The 10,287-nt window shown below is 39.9% G+C and overlaps 1 protein-coding gene across 1 annotated transcript; it reads right to left on the bottom strand.

Annotated features, from left to right (window-relative positions):
* Window positions 1-2,896: 2,896 nt before the first annotated feature.
* On the bottom strand, window positions 2,897-6,847 carry LOC100369367 (uncharacterized). The gene is made up of 2 exons (XM_085492960.1): window positions 6,817-6,847; window positions 2,897-5,628 (listed from the first exon to the last, which is right to left on the bottom strand). The coding sequence occupies exons 1-2, from the start codon at window positions 6,845-6,847 to the stop codon at window positions 2,897-2,899; spliced, it is 2,763 nt and encodes a 920-aa protein (XP_085349086.1).
* Between the last annotated feature and the right edge of the window lie 3,440 nt (window positions 6,848-10,287).

The following is a 10,287-nucleotide window of genomic DNA, read 5'->3' as shown; positions in this document are numbered from 1 at the left end:
TTATGAAATTCCGTCACTGTGATTTGTATGTTCTCTCACGGCCCATGGCACTACACGCTGTAACATGGTTATCCGACTAGCTACTACTACTACCATAAACCTAATGTCAACTTGTTCATCAGCTACGCAGACAATGCAATTATAATAATTATTCTGGCCTCTCGAGTAAAATTCAGCAACTCCAAGTGTTCTAAGAGACATCTGACTGGATATCGTTAATGTATAGTACTCATGGCCAGTACGTCACATTCCGTTAGAAGAGACGTGTCGTGACCGAGACCAACTGGTATACAAAGTTCAATAGGGAGTGTGCGTGTGGCCATCACACACTGTGACATCAGTGATCGTCTTATTGCGTTCTATCAGAGATGCTAGGTATTATATCGGTGGAAATTGCATTAACCGGTTTACAAATTATTATCAGCAGCGTGGTGAGTATTCGATTATCACGATTTAATTGCGATTAGTTTTTCTTTTAATCTTGTTAAAACCAATATATGGCTAGAGTAGTTTCTATTAACGGCTAAATGTCGATGTTTATTAACAAATTTAACGTTGAACCGCTATGTCACTGCGTAGGAATATATGTAGCAGTCATAACTCCAGTTCGTACAATCATTTTTTGGGTCTGTACTCTTTAACAAACAGAAAATTTGGCTGATTTGAGCTGCGCGTGTGTCTTTTGGACGTTAATCGGAGCAGTACTAGTCACACACGAAACAGATGTTTAATTCGTTACACAACAAATGTTAGAAATAATGTAGTTCAGCTGGATGACTACTTCCGATGGTGAAAATATTTTGGTGAACACGGGGGACATGTGATGCATTTATCGATCTATTTTGAAGCCTTGTAATTGTGGAATATTTGCATGAGTTTCAAACCAGACACGCGCGAAGGCCCTTAGAGACTTCCTTTCTTTCCTTCCACGAGTGCGTTCCATGAGTATAGTGCTATTAACGCGCTCAATGCGAGGATACCCAACACAATGTAACTTGGAGACGAGGGTGACACTATACTATCAGTGTTGCAATACATTAGTGTGCTGGACCGTGAATAGTATCTGAAAATCCAAGAAGCCAATTCAGGCGCACGTGATAGCAGGACTTAGTGTAAGTGTAGTACAACGTATATTTTGCGTTTAAATGTAATTCCTAGTACTTCGATATCGAATGTGTCATGTTCTGTATATTGTGCGTAACGATATGTATAAATATGTGTGAATTAATGAATGAACGAACGAATGAATGAGTGAATTTAATTCAAGAGAAAGGTTCGAAAGATTTAGCAAAAATGAATATTGTCAGGTCCTCTCACGTACTTTGGTGGATTCCTGCCTCATAGTAATGGAGATTTTCAATAGTGCTGAATCCCATTATCCAGGGATGTACTGGCCACGTTGTTGCGATGGTGACGTCAACAGCCCACTGCTGTCATCGGTTCGACTAACATACAGTGACATTAACGATTCATTTGATTCTGGTGTTCGGTGACTTCACTTGGTGTTCGCATCATACTCGGTGACTTCGTGCTTAATCTGACGGCAGATTGATTATTCATGGTTATGAACATGACCAAATGGGTTCCGGAAATGGAGTATCGATGTTTTAATGTACGAGATTGTCTCCTAATATTGCTTGATCCTAGAGCAGTGTTGATGCCGTGATACATTGTGTTGCCAAATCGACATAATTGGGTTACAGCTTGTGCGTATTTAAGCCTTATGGGAGTATCAGATTGCCCGGCACTAACACAACACCCACTGACAGTACTGTCAATGCCGTGTTTTTCTATCCCGCATGGGGATACCAGTATAGCAAACGTGTCTCTTGAGTTTGTTTAAGGCTTTCGACTGCTAGCTTTACGTCATCGTGAACCAAATCAACGCCGTCCTTGCACACGTCTGCATCTTCCTTGAGGCGTGAACATGTGCAATTAACTACGAGCGTGTGTGCGGACGTCTGCAATTTCTGGCAGGTTGAACGACCCGTTATTGTTCAAGCTGTTATATGTTTGATTAGGAATTCTGGAGTCAGTGCGGAGCTATACTTTCAAGATTGTGCCTGATTGGCCACCTAAAACCTAGAAGTCAGACCAATCAGATAACAGTTTGTTTGTTAAGTATTTCACCGCTCATTGTATACATGCCAAGATTCAACCCACTTCTGCGTCGTGTGTTACTCGGAGCACGTTTTTTTTTAACAAATAACCTCAATTCACTAGTTTTGTGGAGTAGGTTTCTTCGGATGATGGCAAGATACAGAAACGACACCAGCTATTGACAGTTGAACAGATTTATTGAAACACTATTGAGACACTACAAAGACAACACTTATATACATTCTTAATTTTGGCGGGAAGGGTATCTATTACACCGTTATCATTGGTCAGTAAGGATGCGCTATGACTGGCTGTTTTTTACATCCGGCCATATGGGATTGGTCACATCGGGGAGACATATGATTGGGTAAGAGGTTGAAGGTCGCTGAAGGCCGAATCCTAAACTGTCACCAAGCTCGGTGATTTTGATTTCCAACATTCTCCCGGGCCTCGCAATTAAACGGAAAATCGAGCTAGAAACAATCAAATAAATCAAAATTGTCGAGTAAATTGTAGAATTAAATGAAACTAAAGTACATAAGCATTGAAAATAATCATTGTAGATATATATGAATCATCGTAGTCATGGAAAACAAAGCATACTAAATATAAAGGATACATGCAGTAAATCGATAGGAAATGAATGCATTGAACGTTATAGTAATGCAAATATCGAAAGTCACGAGATAATTAAAAGTTCAGTAACAATGATAAATAAGAGTTCCTATAAATACAAATAACATAGTGTTCACACGTCATGTAACAGTTTGTTACAAAGAATTGTAGAAGAGTTCATTTAGACTTGGTTCATGTCCGAGATACGGTATCGTGCAACAACAGCGGCAGTCCGTTTTGGGCGTGGTTCAATGTTGTTACCCGAAGTTCGAGGATCAGCAGGTAAATCCAAATGCGTTTTGACGACAGCATTTAAAATAAACGGAGAAGAAACAGCACCGAATAATATTACTTTGAACCGGTATATTGTGAACGGACTTTCGGGATCGGACGGATCCGTTAGCCACATGAACTTGGTAAACTCGCGATCATCGTTCTCTAATCCAACCTGCAAAAACGCCTTCTCTATATCACTAGTTAATGCAAAGCGGTTGACGCGGAAGCGAAGTAGAATTGAAGTGAGATCATTCAGAAGGGAGGGTCCGGTTTCTAAACAATCATTTAGACTCGGAGAATCACGCGATTTACAACTACAATCATAAACTACTCGTATAGGTGTTGTAATTGAATCCTTTTTCACTGAGTGGTGCGGTAAATAATGGCCACGTGTATTGTCGTCATCTTTTACTTCTTCAATGAAGTTTCGGCTTTTCTGATCATTGATGATTTTATCGTAAGTTTGTAAAAGTTCCGGTGTCAATTTACGGACCATGGCGCGAGTGCGTTTCTCAGTGATGTCGTAGTTGGTGGGAAGCGGTGGGTGGTCACGTTTCCAGGGTAACCGAGCTATGTACTTCCCGTTTTCCACTCGCAGATGAGTATCACGAAAGATTTCGAAGTTATCAACATTAATGTCCGATTTCGACGAGTCATCTTTGATACCGATTGTTTCTAAATCCCAATAACTTTGTAGTTTAGATTCTTCTTCGTATACGTGTGTCATGACGTGTAATGTGGTAGCGTTAGTTTCCGATGATATTCCTTGACGAATTGGACCGGAAAGTAAGTATCCAAACTTAGAACTTACAGCGGTCGGGCCTGGGCCGCGTATAACGTGATCTTCGACAAAGTCCCAATAGAAATCTGCTCCAATCAATAAAGAAACTGTGAAAGAGTCAATACTTGAAACGGGTTGCGCAAGTTTCAATGCGCGTAAATGAGGCAAGTTGCGAATCGACGGAGTAACAAAGTTCTTCATTGGTGTTGAGATTTCGGGCACTATTAAAGCATTAATGTCACGTTTGGCCCCTGTAATAGTGTGTAAAGTAAGTGTCGCCACTTCCAAAGATCGCGCACGAGAATGCTTGTCTCCAAATGCGGCGAGGTGTATCACTTCAGAGCGAATAGATTTAATCCCAAGTTTTGAAGCAAGTTCTGTAGTAATAAAAGATCGCGTGGCACCTTCATCGAATAATACGTTAGCGTGAACTTTCTCGTAGTCGGCAGAGATCGGAATAACGGCTGTCTTCAGAAGGACTGGCCCGGTCGGTAATTCGCGTGGAATATCTTCAAAGTCGGCTTTGGCAAATTGAACGTGGGTTTCAACCTTATGTGACGCGGCATTTGGCGTTTTCGACGAGTTCGTGTGTGAATTTGAGTTCGTAGGCTGAGTTGAGTGAAGAGCGGTGTGGTGTTTTCGTTGACAAGTACGGCAACTAAACTTAGATTTGCAGGCACTTACGCGATGTCTTCCGAGGCAATTAAAACATAAATTGTCCCGTTTAACTACCTCCATTCGTTTATTGCGATCGACGACAACTTTGCAGTTATTTGGGCTGTGTTCTCCCTTGCAGAAAGCACACGATCGTGGTTTCCGTGGTTCTGTAGACGTTCCGGCGTAGAACGCAGCGGTGACGGGTGGTTCAGTAGGTGGTTCGAGGTCAAATTCGTCGAGCGAATAACCGGCTTGTAATGCGTCAATTTCCTTAAGGATAGCTTCACGTAATTCGCAAAGTTTCCACTCACAATTGCCGTGTTCCCGTGCAATTTGTTTTCGGACGTAACCGGGTAATTTCTCTAGCATAATCGGCACAAGCAGATCGCCGTACGAGTCTTCTCTTTTTCCCAAAGATTGGAGACCGCGAATATAACTTTCAAGACTGTCATAAAAATTTCTCAGGCTGTTGAGATCACCCGTTGGTTTTGGCATCTCCCATAGCGATTTCATGTATGCGGCGATGATTTTATGGTTTTGTCCATAACGATCAACGAGAATCTGAATGGCATGTCTGTAGTTAGAATCGGTCAGTTGAAGGCCTTCAATGGCGCGAGCTGCTTCGCCTGTAAGTTGCGCACGTAAATATTGGAACTTTTGGACATCTCCGAGATTAGAATCACTGTGTACTGCAGATTTAAAGGCATCGTAGAAACTCACCCATTGAAGTATATTACCATTAAATGTCGGCAGTTGAAGTTTTGGCAGGCTTATTGTTTTCGGGGCAGTTAAATACATCGCCTGTGCTGTATTGTCACCGCTTGTACTGGGTGTAACTGTCGGCGGGGTTGAAACTGTCGGTGGGGTTGTTTCCTCTGTTCCGTGGCTGGATGGGTTTGTTGGTTCCCTGCGCTTTCTTTCGATTAGCCGTTGAATCTTGAATTTACTTGCGTAGACGTCATTGAGGTAGTCACTGGAATCTTCTATGGTACTTTCGATATCGTCTTCCTCTACCAGTTCTAAGATACGTTCATCAAGGGATTTCAGTATATCATACCTCTCTTGTATCAGTTCTTGATTCGAGGTGAGTGTCTCGATGGCCACGGACTTGTCGGTACTTTCGAGTTCAAAGGAGGCGATGACTGCTTCTGTAGTAGCTTCGTCATCTGTGAGCGATGGCCATTTCTTGATCTCTTCAACTTGGAGAGTGATGTCGCGGAGACTTGACTTGGATTTTGTTTATCTGCCATCCTGGTCTTGGCACCAAAAAATGTGGAGTAGATTTCTTCGGATGATGGCAAGATACAGAAACGACACCAGCTATTGACAGTTGAACAGATTTATTGAAACACTATTGAGACACTACAAAGACAACACTTATATACATTCTTAATTTTGGCGGGAAGGGTATCTATTACACCGTTATCATTGGTCAGTAAGGATGCGCTATGACTGGCTGTTTTTTACATCCGGCCATATGGGATTGGTCACATCGGGGAGACATATGATTGGGTAAGAGGTTGAAGGTCGCTGAAGGCCGAATCCTAAACTGTCACCAAGCTCGGTGATTTTGATTTCCAACAAGTTTAGGTTTTAACATGCAAGGTTATCATGATGGAATATAATGTGAATCTTATATCGTTCTGTCGCGACGAGAGTATCGACAACTTCGCTATTAAAATATTAACTTCATAATGCCCAAAAATTTACGGAAGGGAATACTTAGGCGAATGGATTTATCATAAATGTATTAATGTGTGTCATCAGTCTAAGTCGTGGTAAATATTTATCACTTTCGTAGCTTTGAAAGGAAAATGCTACTTCTTTTTTAAGCTTATCAATATTGCATAAAGTAACATGGCATGTGGAGCCGTATACTGCGAGTATATTTACATATATTTGCATCCAACTATTTCGACTTAGCCAATTCTGAATAATTTGTTACTTTTTACAAATCAAAGTAAAAGTAAAAAGCATGACCCGAGTTGCTTACAGGTGACCGAAAATTGTTATAAACAAAAGATTTTTTGCTTTGTTCAGGTCATTTTAATTCAGTCCAACTGTAAAATATTAATGGTATACAACGGAGTTTGCGATTTGCCCAGCGGGCAGCACTCTCTGTATAACAATCTATTTCTAAGTCGCAAAACACGACCACGTGCGACTGTGGTGTCTAGTGCTTATATCAGACCACGTGAATACATACTCTGGTTACAGTGAACCTATACAGGATACCCACAGCCTAGGGTTGGTTCGAATAGTGTCGTCACGGGTGACCGACTTTTGTTTAAATATGCTACTGTGATGTGAATTATACATTTGCATAAGTGACATAATGAACCCCCATGTGGTATAACGTCAATCAACAAAGTTGTCACGTCCATTACCCAGTGAGGTGTCAATATCGAAAAGTGACATGTTAGTTTGTAGCAGAGGAAATCGCGTGACATAGTCTGGCTGTTCATTTCAGCGGTGTGCACTCGATGTAAGGTAAGGCGAGACGCTGGTTTAGAAATGGTGTCTATTCACAGATTCCGCCGTACATGAACTAGATAGAGTTGCAATGCGTAAGGCTGTTATACATATTGTAGTTTATATATATTCTTGTTAATGATAATAGCAAATTAGTGATGGCATTTATTTTGTTTTGTTACAGAGTAGCGAATGATGAAAGCACACCTACCAGAGAGGAAATTGATACGACGACGTGCTTACGACGACGTTAAATGAAACAGCCGTGAGATGAACAGATTGGAAACGACTGAAGACTTTGTCGTTCCTTCAATCGGGGATATTCAGAAGCAAAATGCCTTGGAAAATGTTCATAGCTACTGCAATACAATTGTTTTTCTTTTTAACAGTGACTGTTATTCACGTAGAAAATATCGCCACGAGCGCTCCAGTAGTTGTTGACACAGAAGCTTACTGTCCGTACTTCGATAACCGTTTACCGACACGCCAGCCTAATTTACTCAACTGCACGTGGTACAAGGAATATTCCTGCTGTACTCAGGGGGAGATCGACGTCCTGTTTGGCATAACAGCGCCACAGGGAGCCAGCGACGAATGCCTTAAATGGATCAATTATCTAATGTGCTGGGTGTGCTCACCTAAACAACACCTGTTCTACGGTTATCAGAGGCTTTCCATTTGCGAAAACTTCTGTCAGAATATGTTCACGGCGTGTGAGAATGCAACATTGGAGGAAACCCCGATTGGCATGTTGAACACGGACGGGATAGGCTACTGCGAGGATAGGAAATTCCTGGTGAAACCGAACGAGTCTGATCGTTGTTTTGATTTCGATCCCTTAACGGAACTTTCACTTGCCAATATGAAAGAATCGGACGTGTTTACCGTGGTCACTGTCGCTATTGTAGCTATATTACATACCAAATAGTGTTTTAAAAATCTTAAATGAAATGCGAATACGTGCAATGTAAATGATAATGTGTAAACGAATCATACACAAACGGTAGTTAATGCAATGAACAACACAAGATCATCGTTGTCATGTCGAATTTCGTGGAAATTAACCTGCCACTGTGTCACCAGGACGCCTCAAGTCTACATGCGTGTTTGTTCAATTGTATATTTCTTGTACGTGTAGAATCACGATATACTGTCACGTGACGAGGTTTCAACATCGACATCGATAATTAAACTTAAATAAATCATTTAGCGGTTATCTTTTGAACATTCCTTGCAGCTATCAATATTCAAGGTTCCTGGATACTTGTAGTCCGTGACACGCTTCACTATACTAATCCTATTCACTTATTGCGGGCGGAGTGGTCGTCAACTGCGCACGCGCCTTAAAGTAGTCGCAAACGACGATGACAACATTCGCTAAACACGCAAAGGCTCATAGGTGGACGTTTGTTTGTAAACAACAACACGCTAAGAACGTCTGCCACATAATATAATATATATAAAGCAGTGATTGGAATGTATTTTATTTTTTAAAAAAAGGACATCGCAATTTTATTAGATACGCTTTTCATGAAAACCGACTCGGTGAGTAAATTTGAATACTATGCCTCGATAGGTTCAGTAGATTAGATGTGACACCAGCGACATCCATTATTCAAGGTAGTGGGTATGCATCACATGCCAAGAGACAGTAGTATATGCAATATGCGTTACCACGTCATTCAAAAGTAATCGTAATGACATATGATCCTTTGTTTGCGTGATCATATTGTAACAATACATGGAGTGATCTATTGGCCCGGGGGTTAATGATTATTTTAACGACTTTTCCTAGAAGATGACCAAGATAAAACGGGGAATCGCTATCACTACCCTTTATTAATTATCAACGATGATTTCGAAATAATAGGGATAGCGTATTCATACATTCAATTAAATGTATTCAGATGTTAGGTAGAACGATTATTAATCAGGAATTATACATAATCATTTAAATGCGTCAAGACTATATATTTTTATATTCTTTAACTAACTTGGAGAGGGGTTGCCGATCTGTTTTGCGAATCAGATTGTGTAGCGGAAAGGCCATAATTTAGAAGGTAATACAAACAATATTTAGAAATTAGTTCACGAATACGTGATAAAATTCCTAAGAAAAGTCAGTGTCAATAAATGTCCCTATTTAATATCTGGTTTCTGTCAGATGCGTTTTTGAGTATTCGCGTATACAATATTAGTGTTAACATCTTTGACCGAATAACACATATTATATGTAGTGACAATAGCACATCCCATACTTCCCAATAAACTATTATTGATGTATGTAACATAGATATTAGTTATGGGAGGTAAAAATGATGAAAAATGTTTATCAAACAACTAGTGTCAGTTTGGTGTACAAAACACAACAATTAACACATTGAAACCATGTGTCTATAATTCTAGTACAAATACGAGGGTCAAAACATTCGTTTACATCCAGGAATATAAACATTATTTGTTTGTTTTTTGGTAGAAAAAAAAACATGTATATATTTTGATAAAATCGTCAAATGTTCTGTATACTACATTAACATGAACATTAAAAAAAGTACATATTTCAATAAATATATTATATAAACAGCGGGTCATTCTTGGTATCTGTTCAATATACTAGTAACCAGATATTTCGGACAATTCTCCACTTCACTCCTAACTTTAGGTATATTATATTCAAGTGGACAAATATTACTTTGCTTGTACGATCTGGTGACCAATACAATTAATACGATTTGCATCATATAGGAAGGTAACGCAGTAATTTTTTCGGATTGCATGAGTAAGTACCGCAATATAATCTACAATATTTACTAGCACTAATATTAACATGAATTTTAACGCATGGAATAGGACGAATAATCAATTTCCAGTTTCCGTCATCCTTAAATCTTATCTATGACACAAATAATTAACATTATTATACATCTCTCACCGTAACGCCATTAGTTATAGGGTGCCGTAATTTTGCGGTATTTTACGTGGTATTTTCATTCTACCATATTAGGAAATGCGAATTCCAAATATGGAATGATTACGCGCGTAAGCGTCCTCTAATAATAAAAACAAACATGGCTGACATCAAAGTTTGATCGTACTCAATACAAAGATGTTCGCTGATTCTGTTCTAAACATTTTGGATTTCGGCATTCTCCTGGTGTATCCTTGGAAGGAAAAAATGTATAATAATAAGGCTATTACGAGAATACCTCAAAGTAGGAACTCAGACAGTACGCCGCGCATTGACCTCCGCTGCGCGTCGGTCGATACTCCCGCTGCACTGTCTTCGTGCATACTTTGAGGTATCCTCGTAATAACCTTATATTATCACAATGATAGACCAGGCTTCATGAATCTGTATATAGTGATTATGGATATGGTGACAACAG

Source organism: Saccoglossus kowalevskii, chromosome 18 (assembly GCF_978046115.1).
Source record: "Saccoglossus kowalevskii chromosome 18, keSacKowa6.1, whole genome shotgun sequence".
Taxonomy (NCBI): domain Eukaryota; kingdom Metazoa; phylum Hemichordata; class Enteropneusta; family Harrimaniidae; genus Saccoglossus; species Saccoglossus kowalevskii.
This window is presented reverse-complemented; position numbering and strand designations above follow the sequence as displayed.

What these genes read in the sequence shown, in the direction of transcription:
- LOC100369367 (XM_085492960.1), bottom strand. Translation starts at nt 6,847, where the DNA reads ATGTCACTTTTCGATATTGACACCTCACTGG. An exon ending in CGATATTGACACCTCACTGG is followed by an intron (nt 5,629 to 6,816) that starts GTAATGGACGTG and finishes TCACTCTCCAAG; the next exon opens with TTGAAGAGATCAAGAAATGG.